This window comes from Eurytemora carolleeae, unplaced genomic scaffold, assembly GCF_000591075.1.
Source record: "Eurytemora carolleeae unplaced genomic scaffold, Eaff_2.0 scaffold110, whole genome shotgun sequence".
NCBI lineage: Eukaryota > Metazoa > Arthropoda > Copepoda > Calanoida > Temoridae > Eurytemora > Eurytemora carolleeae.
The window spans coordinates 307,914-322,745 of NW_019396070.1; the positions used below are offsets into that span (position 1 = coordinate 307,914).

The window sequence follows — 14,832 nt, forward strand, 5'->3', positions numbered from 1 at the left end:
CTTGGAGATACTCCAATATGATATGCAGACGTTCTGTATATGTATATGTATATTATATACTCACGGATTGGTAGACGAGAGTATGAAAAACGATGAATAAGGCAAAATTGGTCTATTCTCCTCCTCCTCTGGCAGTGCTTCCTCATCCTCATCATCCGCCCCTCCGCCTCCATCTCCGCCCCTGAATAGAATAATAAGTCTTCCGCCTCATTTTTTCTCCCTAAACTTAAAAACTAAAATCGCATTATGACTTAGGAACTCAAACTATTCAAGTCTCTAAAACGCGTAAATCGCTGCCCCCACGGGCTCACACAACAAATAAAAATCAGACGCCTTAACGTCTAAGATTCAACAGAAAGAATATAAGAGTTCTCTATTCAAAGTAGGGAATATTTCTATTTCTAATGTTTATTCTATGTTCATCCTCCTAGTTTTCATTGCATAAAACCAAAGAAAGATTTAAAAATAATTCCTCCTAATAGTCGGTTCTTACTCAGTTTCTTAGTTTACGAAATGACCAAAATAACCATTAGCATATTATTCCGCAAAAATACAAATTTACTTTTAGAAGTTTTTTTCGTCGGATAAAAGTTGAACTTGTTTTTATACATACAGGGGGAATAAAAACATAAGTTCTAAATATCCGACATAATACCTACTATATATATATATATATATATATTTATTCATTTATATACAAAAACTTGATTTAAAGTAATACCTTTACTAAATAAGGGTGAAACTTTTTTGATAAAAATCCACAAATTAATCTTTTCTTTAATAGATTTGAGAATTTTTTTAATATTATCAAATTTATTCACTTTTTTGCTTTTTTGTCTAAGGAATTGAGTCTTATTCACAAAGCTTGATTTCTAATCCCTATATCTTTGCGACCCATTTTTGTAGATCCTACATAATTCAAACTATGAACTCTAACAGAATTTGATCAAATAATATAAGTTTAAAATATCAAAAGATATATTGGTTAGAAAATTTGAGTTTGTGGCAAAGACTCAATTCCTTTCGTCAAAATAATCATGATGGGTATCAACATATCCGTCTTGAATCAGGGTCAATCCATAAAGAAGGAATACACCATTTGATAAAAAAATAGGTTCTTCTCAAATTTAAAATTCTCGATTTATAGAGTACTAAAAAAGTCTAATTTGTTGTTACTGAATATGCTCTTAAGCATTTAATTTTAGACCTACATTAAAACTTTGAAAGATTTTGAAATCTCCAATTTTCAATAAATTTACAAAAAAAAATTCAAAAATGTTCACAAACTTTGAACCCCCAAAAAACTCACGTCGGACCCCTCACCCCAAATCTCAAATTCAAAAATTTAATTTTGAGACCCCACATTTTAGTATTATTTTCTCAACTATATGAATTTGGGTATCATTTTTACTACAATTTAACAAGGATTACCAATTTAAGAGTAGTTTTAACCGAAAATGTAATTTTTTCAAATTTGACACGTTGTGACACCAAATTTTGAACTGGCTGTGGTTGGTTCTAAAAATTGAGATAAAAAGCCCAAATTTTGCATGCAGACTCCAATTGTGTTCATCTACACGTACAACAAAGAAAATTTTGGACTAGGGGCCATTGACCTCAGTTTTGACCCCCATAAAATCAGAAAATACAACTTTTTTACCCTTTAACTTAGCTATACAAATTTTGCCATTGTTAGCAACCACAGAAGTTACGCGTTAGGATAAACACAGATATGCGACCTCCAGTTTGACCTCTTATCCTCCATTGTTACCTCAAAATAATCAAGATCTACGAAGACCAAGTATAATGTCATGTTCAGTAACATTTACGCATTTAAGTTGTTTATTGGATCAATTTGAAAGATCCTTCTATTTATCTCTATTTATCTACATGTTCTTACACTCTAGCAGTCTTCGACCTCCTAATAATCCTTTATAGATGTTGCTTATAATTTGCGACTGAATAATATTTTGCCAATGTAAAAAGGATTTCACATTTTCAATGAAATAGTTTCACCCTTACCCAAACAGATTATCAAGTACAAAAGGCGACAACAAAGAAATGGCCAATTACACACGACGTCACAAGTGTCAAATATAACAAGGAAATTAAAGTTTCTCACATTAGTTGACATGTTTTCCAAGATTAGATAAAAAAGTGTAAAAACAGAAACGGAAGGACACATAAAATTATTTTACTGTAAGATGAGCACTTTATTCTAAAATTATCACTATTTTTAATAATTTTGTCGGAAACAAAAACTGAGTTGACACTTGTGACGTAAGAATACAGCTGTACTGAGAATGTACAAATTCTACGAGGCCGACTATTGTACTATAATCTATTTTCCCTTACCATGGGCTATATAACATAAATTTATCATTATTGTACCTACACTTTTTAGATCGGTGAATTCCCTTATATTTTGAAAATATACTTACATACTACTTGGATCTAAGGCACCGAGTGCAGCTTGCTCCGCAATTCTTGCTGCCTCCTCTTCCGCCTCCTTCCTCTCCTTATCTGCCTCCTCCGCCGCAGTTAACTCCGCCGCCTGATCCAGGGAGTCGCAGGCGATAGCCAAGAACACATTGAGTAAGGTCCAATCTCCACAGAGGAGAAGGATAACGAAGTAGGTTCCGTAGATGGCTCCTCCACCGGCTCTTCCTCCTTTAGATCTGATAGCTGTGTACATAACCTCATTCCAGTCCTCTCCAGTCAGCACCTGGAGTAAACATTAATATTAAACTTAAACCAGTTCATTTTCATTTGAATCTAGAGCAAACATTCAATAATAACTCAAACAATTCCTATTAAGTTTAAACCTGGAGTACACAGTCAATGATAAACTTCAACCAGTCCTATACAAATAGTACATGGAGTAAACATTTAAGCTTAAACTCCTCATCCAGTAACGGAAAAAGCATTCAAAAATTAACTTTAACATTACTATCCAGTTAAAAACGAAAGAAATACATATGTTAAAAAGGGAACCAAACAAAGATATTTTCAAACCGAAAAGGGTTTGGAGAAAATCCGACTTGAATGAATAAGATTGTCCCTTTAACAAATAACTATAACAATCTCAAATTGATCATTCTTAAGAATATCATCCTCGTAACATCCATTAAAGTCACGATCACAAAATTATTTGGCTAAGTAGTCCTGACTTTTGTAATCAAAACAGTCTGAGTGAACAAATTTTCAGGAAATATAAAGTCATGACTTTTTATCCAGATTTTTTTTCCTGTTCCGGAAGAAAATTCCTTGAAAACAAAGTCGGTAACTTTTTTCCAGTGAATTTTTTTATGACTGATTGATTGATTTCTGTTTACCTGAAAGACAGTGAGCAGTGCGTTGATAATTGAATCAAAGTTTGAGGTTGGAGTTCCCTCCGGGAAATTAAGTTGGCCTCCGAAGAACTGCATCCCGAGCAGTGCGAAGATAAAGATGAAGAGGAAGAGAAGAAGAAGAAGAGACATGATAGAGGAGAGAGCATTCATCAGAGCTATCACCAGGTTACGCAGGGGGGACCAGTATCTATAAATATATAGTAATAAGTTTATTTTTATATGTCTGATCATAATTAAGGAATAATTAAGGAACCGAATTGTCTGGAATCTTATTTTGGAACTCGGTAAAACCACGGGAATGTTCTTAGTTTGGTTTAATATTTAGTGGTTGACTTATATTCCAGACAAAGCTGGGTTTCACAGCTAGTATACAGTATTCTTTCCTTTTAAAATTAGAATAAAATCACAAAATGCCGTGTTCATAGAAAGTCTAGTGCGCTGTGTTCCAGATGATAGCCACGAATACATTCATAAAGGAATTGAGTCTCTGGCACAAACTCTAATTTTCTAATCCCTATATCTCTGCAACCTAATGTCGGAGAACTTAGATATTTCAAACTAGGCATTCTATCAGATCAAATAATCTAGGTTTGAAACATTAAAGGTTTACAACATCAGGTGGCTTAGATAAAGGGATTGGAACATTGGAGTTTGTTGCAAAGACTCAATTCCTTTGTTAGGAATTTAAAGTGAAAGAAAGAATTAAGAACGGAATGACAGAAATAGATAAAATGTTTTTTAATCAGGGCAAATTACATTTTTTCTTCATTATTTTGATTCGCAAAAAAACTGTTCGCCTGAAAACTGGTTTTAAAAAACGAGAAAAAAAATACAATTTTCGTAGTTTGCGAATCTGGCAAAATAATATTCCCGATGCAATATTACAAAAAATAACTTGCAAAAAAATTGCTAAAAGTTAGATTTCGCACATGCACTTTTTGCAGACATGGTGAACAAAGTCTTTATATTCTGTAGCTTTCAAATGTTTAAAAAATGTGAGTTCAAATGACAAGATTTTATATGAACTTAAAATATCACAATTTGTGGTGTGCAGTGGATTGAAATAATACTAATAGACGTGAAGGAATTAAACTCTATAGACCCATTGAATTGAATTTTAACATGAAACCAAGAAAACTGGATCAAATAAACGGAGAAATGGATACTTTATAGATTCTCAGTTTTTATGATAACTATAAATAAAATAAATAAAAAAATAAATAAAATTCGATACATTTTCGCTAAATTTTATACGATTACAAATCGTATATCCACAACAATTTTAACACATAAAGTGCAAACAAAAATAAAAACTTTAAAAGGGTATAGGAACAAAAAAATTATTGCCGTTTTTTATTTTGTATAAACTCTTTTTTGAATTTCTATATTTTAAATACAATATATACATAGATTAAATTTGAAATGTAAACAAAATTAATCTTATTAAAAAAGAAAAAAACTTACTTTGTAACTTTGAAAACCCTGAGAAGCCGGAGAGCCCTGAGACCTGAGAGACCGAAGGATCCAGCCCTAGGTTTGAAGTTGACCCAGAAGACCTCACAAATTGACCCAAATATGACGACACAATCGAACTTGTTGAAAGCAGAATCGAAGTAGTTGGGAAGGGGGAAGATAGTTTTATTGGAGCATTACACTTTCCTAATTGTCGGGGCAGAGAGATAAGGGTAATTATTTAGATCTAGAATCAAATCTTAATACAAACAAATCTTAATAAATACAGGATAATCATATAATGTAATAGATACAAAGGAAATTTTTTTTTTATTCAAATCTTAGATCATAATTCTAAAATTAGACTAGGAAGAGAAGATAAAGTAGGAAGGAGATATATCTGAAGAAAAGCAGGATAGGTTAGGAAGAGAAGATAAAGTAGGGAGGAGATATATCTGAAGAAAAGCAGGATAGGTTGGGAAGAGAAGATAAAGTAGGAAGGAGATATATCTGAAGAAAAGCAGGATAGGTTAGGAAGAGAAGATAAAGTAGGGAGGAGATTTATCTGGAGAAAGGAAGGAAGGAGATATATCTGGAGAAAAGTAGGAAGAAGATATGTTTAGAGAAAGTAGGAAGAAGATATATCTTGAGAAAAGTAGGACGAAAGACAGAAATCTCATCTGTTTCAGGATTCTTTAATTAAACTTTTCACCAAGATTCCGAGTTTCACTCGAGAGAGAAACAATAGAATTTCTGGCTGGAATTAATTACATTATACCTTAATTAGTTGGAGAAATTTTCATCTTATTATATATTTGTATTAATGGTTTCAATCAAGACCGGATAAATATCTATATAAGATGATGTTTATCCAGAACGGATATTTATCAAGGACGGATACTTAGGAAGGATGGAAGTTTTTACGATGACGGAAATTTAACCAGAGCTGAAAACTTTAAAATGGAATATTCTTAATCCCTATCGGTTAATTAATCTTGAATTTAAAAATGAGAGGAGAACAAGCATTATTTAATCTCGAGATTAAGAAAAAAAGTGAATCAAGCATTAATCCCGATATCCACCATTCAAAAGTTTTCAGCTGAGGACAGATATCTATCCAGTAGAATTACTGTTCATTAAACTCATAAACAGTAGGAGAGGATATTCATCCCTGGATAGTTTTTTAAGGACAAATGTAGAGGATAGACTGATACTAATGATACATGTGTTTGAAATAGACGCTGATCAAGAACAAAACAAATACTAATTTAGTAAGATATTTACGTCCAGGACGGATGCCAAGGATATTTTTAAAAAGGATGAAGAACTGGTGGTCTGAGACGGATACTGATCTTTATAAATATACAAAATGTTGTAAACTGTAGCATTGCTCAGCTATGAGAATGATTGATATTAACCTTTACTTGAGTCAAGTTCCATTAATGCTTACTCCAGGACAATACATGTTTATATTAAGCCTCTAACCTCCTTTCCCTTTATCCTACTCTGTCCTGTCGTTTACCATTCTCCACCCCTCTCCCTCCCTCCCTTTACAACCCTCCCTCCCCAAGGCACCCCTCTTTGCCCCAAAACCTTTCAACCCTTCACAGTCTTTGCTTATCTTTTTCCCTCCTGATCAATATTCTCTCTTTGTTGTAGCAAACCATTTTATTTCCCAATTTCGAATTCTAATAACAATTTCCTATTTCCTGTCTGTGCCCTTTCTTTATCCAATTCCAATGTATAATCTCATATCTCCAGGCTTCACCTATTCTTTCTTTTTATCCATTCTTCTCTGTTCCTGTAGTACTACAGTACCCTGAGCAGTGTGGGAGAAACTCTCAGGAGAATTGAACCCCAGATTATCTACTGATGCAAGCCTACCCTAGAGAAACCAGATGGATACCTGAATACCCTGATGCTGGAATACTAGGCCGGATATCTTTGCAATAAAACTGGATACCTATACACCATAATACTCTCCTCGCTGCTGTCGCATGAAAACTGGATAACTGGATACACGAATACTGAGCTGGATATCTTCGCAAGAAAACTGGATAACTGGATACAAAAATACTGAGTCGGATATCATTTCAAGAAAACTAAATAACTAGATACAAAAATACTGAGCCGGATATCTTCGCAAGAAAACTGAACAACTAGATACTAGAATACTGAGCCGGATATCTTTTCAAGAAAACTAGATAACTAGATAAAAGAATACTGGGCCGGATATCTTTTCAAGAAAACTGGATAACTGGATACAAGAATATTAGGCCGGATATCTTCACAAGAAAACTGAATATCTGAATATTTTGCATTTTTTAAAAATTCCTTTATTTATCGCGAAATTTTCGCATTTCTTATTTCTTGAAAATTTCGCATTTTTTCGCGAAAATTCGCTAAAAATGCGAAATTTTCGCGAAACAATTTTCTTCTTTGCTGGAAACCCTAAATTATTTTTACAAGAAAACTGGATAACTGGATTTAGGAATTCCAAGCCGGATATCTTTTAAAGAAAACTCGATAACTGGATACAAGAATTCTTAGCCGGATATATTTTCAAAAAAACCGGACAACTGTATACCAAAATACTGAGCCGGATATATTTTCAAGAAAACTGGATAACTGTATACCAAAATACTGAGCCGGATATATTTCAAGAAAACTGGATAACTGGAGTGGATACCAGTATACTAGACAGGATAACTTTATAAGGAAACTAAATAACTGGATACAAGAATTCTGAGATACAATTTCGCAGTTCTTTAGATGTTGGTTTATCTATGAGCACTTGGATACGGGATTCATTTATGTATTTAGATGTTGGTTTATCTATGAGCACTTGGATCCGGGATTCATTTATGTATTTAGATGTTGGTTTATCTATGAGCACTTGGATACGGGATACATTTATGTATTTAACTATTTTTAAATTTCTGCATGAATAAGAAATCAGCTTCCTTGAGTAAAAAATCTGCAGAGAAACTGAACCTTAGTTCTAAAAATAGATAAATCATCTTTCTCCGACAAAATCTTGAATCAAAACTGAAAATTTTCTCTTCCCATTTTCTCCCATAGCATTTTTCTCTCTGCTTTAAACTACGGGTTATTTCACCTGACCCTTCCATCTACTTTTCTGTTCTCTTTACAGTTAATCCCTTTTTCACCTGACCCTTCCATCTACTTTTCTATTCTCTTTACAGTTAATCCCTTTTTCACCTGACCCTTCCATCTACTTTTCTTTTCTCTTCTACTTTACCTATTTATTTAAGCCACCTCTTTCATTCCTTTCCAAATTTTAAATTATTCCATTTCTCACATTTTTTAGTTTTCTCTTTCTTTACCTCCCCCCTCCCCTCTAAAATGGGGAGGGGAGGGAGGGGAGGTAAAGACACCTCGCCTCCTCCTATCTACAAGGCGGGGATGATTCTGAACTTGAGTTTGAAGAATTGGCACTCTCCTTAAATTTATCAGGGTTTGGGAGAGGAGAAAATGTTTTTATCAGGGTTCTAAATTATGAATTATAATAAAAACAGTGTAATTTTTTATTATCAGGTTTATACCAAGAATCCGGTCTAATTCCTTCTGAAAAAAATTGATTCTTTGCCACAAACTCTGATTTTATTATCACGATATCTTTACAACTTGGTATTTCAAACTTAGATTATTTGATCTAACATAGTTTACAGTTTGAAATATCAAACATTGCAAGTGGCAAATATACAGCTATTAGAAAATCAAAGTTCTAGTGTAGAAAATCTGTATTCTAGTGTATTGCGTGTATTTATGCAAACCATGTTTCCCATGTATTCTATGTATTCTATGTATTCTATTGTATTTCCGATAGGCATGACATTAGCAACACGAGACTGTGATACTCACTACACTACAGAATATCATCAAGAATATAAATCATCCTTCATCCTTCATAATACATTTTTCTTAGAGAAGAGAAATGTGAGAGAACAGAGTTATAAAAAATACAGAAAAAGCTTTAAATGATTGTTATTCCTTTTTTGAAGATGTTTTTTTTCTCAAAGCATATTCGAGAAAATTATAAGCAATGGATTTATCTTTAGATTCCTTTATTAAACCAATATGCTTTATACCTCCTAATTCAAGGTTGAATACAATCTTCTCCCAAGCTGGAAACTCTTGCGTTACTGATATAGAGATCACTACTTGATCTCCTCTTTTTGTTAATCTGCAGATTAATTTAATCTTTATTTAATATCTAGGAAAGTGTCTAAAATTCAACCAATCAGAGTGTCGTCTACAGAATTAAACCAAACATTCGGGAAATTTTACGCGCTATGAAAGAAAGAAATCTCATTGGTCGGAATCCAGCAGGGATATCCAAAAGAGAGAATTAAGCAGAAAATCAAAAGTGTCCAAGGTGAATATAGAGATATCGCGAACGGGATTAAATGTATGTAACACAAGAGTTACCAGTTCTAATTAGTTACTCTCAGAGATTAGAGAGATCGATTAACACCTATAATATGCAATATTTTCCACAGCATGTTTTATTGTGTACAAGTACTGTACACGACTAATCAGGAGACATCTGTATTCAGGGATATTTAAGGATCCTTTGAAAAGGAAATGCAAAATCTTTAAAAATAGACACTATTCATAAGCGTTATGTTTTATGTTTAAAATTGGAGTATCTTTAAAAGTTGTAAAACTTAACCCTTGAATGCAACAATTCGGCCGTGAGATGTCAGTCAAAAAACATTACATGGAACCGTAGCATGGCGTGCCGGGACACTATAGGCATGCCCAGCCTATTCTGGTAGAGTGTATGAGCAGTCTGTGAAGTCTGTGGTTACTCTAACTAAAATGTTCACAATAACCTTTGTGCTTGTGTAAATATATAAGTTTGCAACTGCATTTATAACTGAAGCAAAACAAACATAATCGTAAAAGAAAAGTTTTAAAAGTTTTGTTAAAGGGACTTGCAAAACGTAATTTCAAGTTACATTATGCAAAAATAGCAATACCCGATTCACAACGATACCCTTAAAACCTTTATCTAATAATGAGAATGATATTGTCGTTTTCATAGACTTAAAAGTATTTATTTCTGATAATTCCCATATGTTTTCCTGCAGTAGAAATGCGCAAGTATTTCGCAGAGTAACCACAATTGAAATCTTTTTTTCTAACTATAAACATAAATATCTAATTAATACTTTCAAGGGTACTGTTGTGAATCGGGCACTGCCATTTTTGCATGGAAAGTCTATTGAAATTACCCTTTCAAGTTTGCTTTCAGTGCATTAAAAACATTCTCCTCCACCTGTATAAATCTATGACCTAGGTTGGATAAACCGATTTTCTCAGTTCTATAAAGAATGAATGAAAGAATTATCTAAATATATCAGGTTCGGTCTCTAATCTCTGGGTGTCGGAGAACCCGGTAGTTCTAGATCCAGTGGGAGCAGGATAAACTATTCTCTCCGGAATCCGGTTCAAACTTTCAATAAACTTTCTCATTCTAAGGTTTTGCAAGGACGAATAAATGGTGGGGGGGGGGGGTTAATGTGCCGGGGTGCAGGGTGGATATGAGTTTGCAAGGATGGATCGCAGAGGAAGATGACATGAGAAAGAGTTAGGGAATTTTTCTGACTTAAATTGATGTATGAGTGAATGACTAACAGTAAGTGAGTAATACTGATACTAAAGAATTATCAGAGAACAATCAAAAGGACGAAAAAATGGAAATATCTAAAAAAGTCAAGAAATCTAAATGCATTTTCTTACAAAATATTAAACAATGACTACATCAAGAGGCGAAGAGTTACATTTTCCCAGGGTACTAATGCAAGGAAAGTTAATTGCGGTCGCGTATACTCTGCGTAAATATTGAAACCAGTTCTTTCTGGGTGGAATTTGTAAACAAGAATAGATGCATCAGTATTCGTCTAGTATCCCAGGAGGATTATAGCATTTAATTTTGATAATTTTGAAAATTCACATAAAAATTTCCTATGACCAGAATATTTCATAGATTATTTTTGTAAAAATGGATTCCATGTCAGGCTGTGACATCCGTCTTGTGTTTACTTTTCCGCCCAAAGACACTACACTGCAGTACAAAAAATGGACCTCTGAAATAACTTTCCTTGCATTAGTACCTTGCATTTTCCGCTCTGTGTAAAATAAGTTGTATTACCCTCCGATCAACCGTTTTGACGCAGGAGGTTTTTTTCTGCCATATGTTGGGCGTTTTTTTTAATATTTACCAGAATTTTAACTGTACATATTTACCAGAACTTTAACTGTACATATTTACCAGAACTTTAACTGTACATATTTACCAGAACTTTAACTGTACATATTTACCAGAACTTTAACTATACATATTTAGCGGAGAAAAATAAAATAAAAAAACTTACAAAGAAACTCTGTCAACCACTCTGGTTGGTTGTAGTGCTCGACAGCGACAGTGCAGGTGTTGAGGAAGACGAGGATAATGACCAACCAGAACCACCATTGTTGTTTACACATCCGGCGAACCCAGAACTTGAACTTTTTCAGTGTCAACATCAGACCTAGAAACATAAAATAAAGTTAAAGGGACCGTCGCGTTAATTTCAAGTTACCTTACATTTTAAAAGGGTCATGCCCGATTTATAATTCTGATAAATAGTTAGAAAAATACTGTCCAGCCTGACAATTTCCTCCATTGTTTGTGTAGCAGATATCCACCAGTTAATTTAAAGAGAACCACAGTGGAAAATAATAATTTTTCAAAACATGGATCTCTCACTCATTCCTTATCATACAAAGCTTTTAAGGGTACTGTTGTGAATCATACATGCGATAACATACATAGAAGAAAATCCCGTTTTTGGATAACAGAATAGTTATGCCAGGGTATCTGTAATTATTGTGAAATATTATTCCATATTGCACTGCTGTGTGTAATGACATTGTAAGGACCATGTCCGATCAGAGTAATGATTATCTAATATTAATTCTTTCTACATCTTCCTTTCCCAATAGAGTAAAGATATTAAAAACTCCACCGCTGCACAATCACATTTAAAGGTTTTGTCTGATCAAGTAAAAATATGAACAGTCTCATTAATTTTTAAAACAGGGTTGACTTTGAAGTGTCGTAACACCTTGGGTTTAGATTTTACAGCTCTAACCCTTTCTGTAGCCCTTTACATGTACATTTTAGTACTACTAAGAATTTGTTGCTAGCTTTGGTTTTAAAGAAGTAATTGGGAAAATTCTCATAGATTTTTGCTAGAGAGCGTGAAACCTTTAAATCACAATGGTTTCTCCAAATTAATGACTAGCGTATTTCTTGCTTCAGCAACATTGGAGAAATGTTTGGAATTATACACTTTTCAAGCAAGGACACAACGTTCTTGATCATACTAAGGTTTCTAGGGTACCTTGGGCATGCTACTCTAAAGATAACAACGATGCGACCTAATAATCGTGATTTTTCACCTTTTCTCTTTTAAACCGTTTAATCCGGCATATGCGTTTTAAGTGAAATTTGAATTTTAAACCAAAACTCGAATGGATTGAATTTGAAGAAACCAAACACACCTTGCCCTGGTAAGTCCAGGGAGCAAGTCCCATTCATACAAGGTTCTTTAATAAGGTTGGTTACTCTGTACGGAAAATGTCGTCTCCTTAGCATAGATAGATAGAATCCGCATATGACGTCATACGCGGATTCTATCTATATATGCTAAGTAGACGAAATTGTCCGTACATTGGAGCGCTTCGAGAGTAACCAACCTTATTAAAGAACCTTGCTTTTACCTGAGAGTAACCAACCTTATTAAAGAACCTTGGTTTTACCTGAGAGTAACCAACCTTGTAAAAGAACCTTGGTTTTACCTGAGAGTAACCAACCTTGTAAAAGAACCTTGGTTTTACCTGAGGCAGCTTTCAGTTCCTCTTCTTCAGAAACAACCTTCCGTTTTCCTTCAGCCAACACTCGTCGGACTTAAATAAAATATCATTTTGTGAAAATATAATTAATTTTGTTAAAATAGATTTTATTTTGATTAAATAGTTTAATTTTGTTAAAATAGATTTAATTTTGTTAAAATAGTTTAATTTTGTTAAAATAGATTTAATTTTGGTAAAATAGATGTAATTTTGTTAAAATAGATTTAATTTTGGTAAAATAGATTTAATTTTGGTAAAATAGATTTAATTTTGGTAAAATAGATTTAATTTTGGTAAAATAGATTTAATATCTATTTTTTGTCGAATATCATTTAAGTTAAAATATTGAATTTCGTGTCAACTTTTAAATTTTGTCTTAAAATGATAAATTTTGTGTCAAAACAATTAATTTTGCCTCAAAATATCAAGTTTTCTCAACAAAATTTTATTTAGCCCCGTACTTTTTGATTTTGCCACATAATATTCAATTTGTCTCAACATCAAAATAAATTGTTCTCAAAGTTTTATTCCTATAATATTGTTTCATCTCCAATATTTAGTTAATATTGGAAACCCTTAACAATGGTTGATGTTAGAATGAAAGGAATTGAGTCTTTGCCACAAACTCTAATTTTCTAATCATATAATCTTTGGAACCAAATGTTGCAGACTATAGATATTTCAAACTATGAATTCTGTTAGATCAAATAATCTGAGTTTGAAATATCAAAGGTTTACAACATCTAGTTCTGAAGATATTGAGGTTTAAATATTTGATTTTGTTCAAAAGACTCAATTCCTTTGGCAGAAATTAATTAACTTTAAGTTTGAAAATTCTATTCTCCCACCATCCCCAAGTTATCTCATGAATATTAAGTTTTAATTAATTTGTTTCCAGAAACTAGTCTTTTTTTTATAGACTATAGTGCACAATACTTACTGAAATAAATAAGGTTTTTGTTCATTTTGATCTTGGTTTCTCGAAAAATGACAAAAATGCCTACAATCCAACTGATTTATTATACATGTTACGTAAAAAGTGTTGATTTTCTTATTTAAACGGACGGATAGTTTTTAAACATTAATTATAATTTGAGCCTTCTCATGCCATTCTTTGAAAATCAATATAAATACAAATATATATACATATTTTCGCAGGTTTGGGTGTATCCATGTTTGTTTTAACCTTTAGTCAATAAAATGAACAAACAGTTTTGAACTAAATTTAAAAAGGAATTGAGTCTTTGCCGCAAACTCAAATTTTCTAAATCCTATATCTTTCCAACATGATGTTGTAAACCTTTGATATTTCATATCAAAGTTGTTTGATCTAACAGAATTATAATTTGAAATATACAAGGTCTACGACATTAGAAAATTAGAGTTTGTGAAATATAGTCAGTTTCTTTAACCTTCCCTCCCATGAGGCAAGTGTAGAGGACCAGTGGTTAATGTGTTTGTAAGCACATATATATATAAAATGTTCAAACATAATTAATATCTTTTATTTATTTTTACATTTTAAACCGGAGGAAAGTGCATTTTAGGATAAATGTTTAATGTTCTGTACTTTACATGCACTAAAACATAAAATTCAAAAAAGTACAAAAATCGAATGTTAAACAATTTTGTGACAACAGCGTTTGAAGGACGTAGCTAGGAATGAATGATTGATATGAATAGAATAAATAGTTTTTTTTATTAGTTAATTTACGTGTTGATACTTTTACTACTTCACACTTGGTTTTACCTGAAAGTAACCAACCTTATTAAAGAACCTTGGTTTTACCTGAACCGTAGCATGGCGTGCCGGGACACTATAGGCCTGCTCAGCCTATCCAGGTAGTGCAGTCACAACATATTTTTTTTAGGCTTTCATTCGCTGAATTGGGATAAATTAATAAATTTCTGGTTATAAAGTATGAAAAAGGATTAAAAAACCTTGCCTTTGGAGATCAATTTTATTTTTTCCTCCCAACAGATCTTCAAAAATATTTTCCCCTTCAGTAGAAAGAGTAGAAGGCATCAAAGGTAAATATTTTAAGGATATTTTATTGCTTTTCAGTTTTCAGCTCGGGACACCCTGTATGTTAGATGAAAT

The 14,832-nt window shown here is 32.8% G+C and overlaps 1 protein-coding gene across 1 annotated transcript in view; it reads right to left on the reverse strand.

Annotated features, from left to right (window-relative positions):
- The window catches only part of LOC111712119 (voltage-dependent calcium channel type A subunit alpha-1), a 63,517-nt gene that overhangs the window by 25,105 nt on the left and 23,580 nt on the right, over window positions 1-14,832 (reverse strand). Inside the window, exons 9-14 of the mRNA XM_023486648.1 lie at window positions 12,639-12,785; window positions 11,218-11,365; window positions 4,818-5,003; window positions 3,336-3,540; window positions 2,442-2,725; window positions 65-181 (exon numbers count right to left, since the gene is read on the reverse strand). Of these exons, the coding sequence (XP_023342416.1) occupies window positions 65-181; window positions 2,442-2,725; window positions 3,336-3,540; window positions 4,818-5,003; window positions 11,218-11,365; window positions 12,639-12,785 (1,087 nt within the window). The remainder of the gene's footprint in view (window positions 1-64; window positions 182-2,441; window positions 2,726-3,335; window positions 3,541-4,817; window positions 5,004-11,217; window positions 11,366-12,638; window positions 12,786-14,832) is intronic.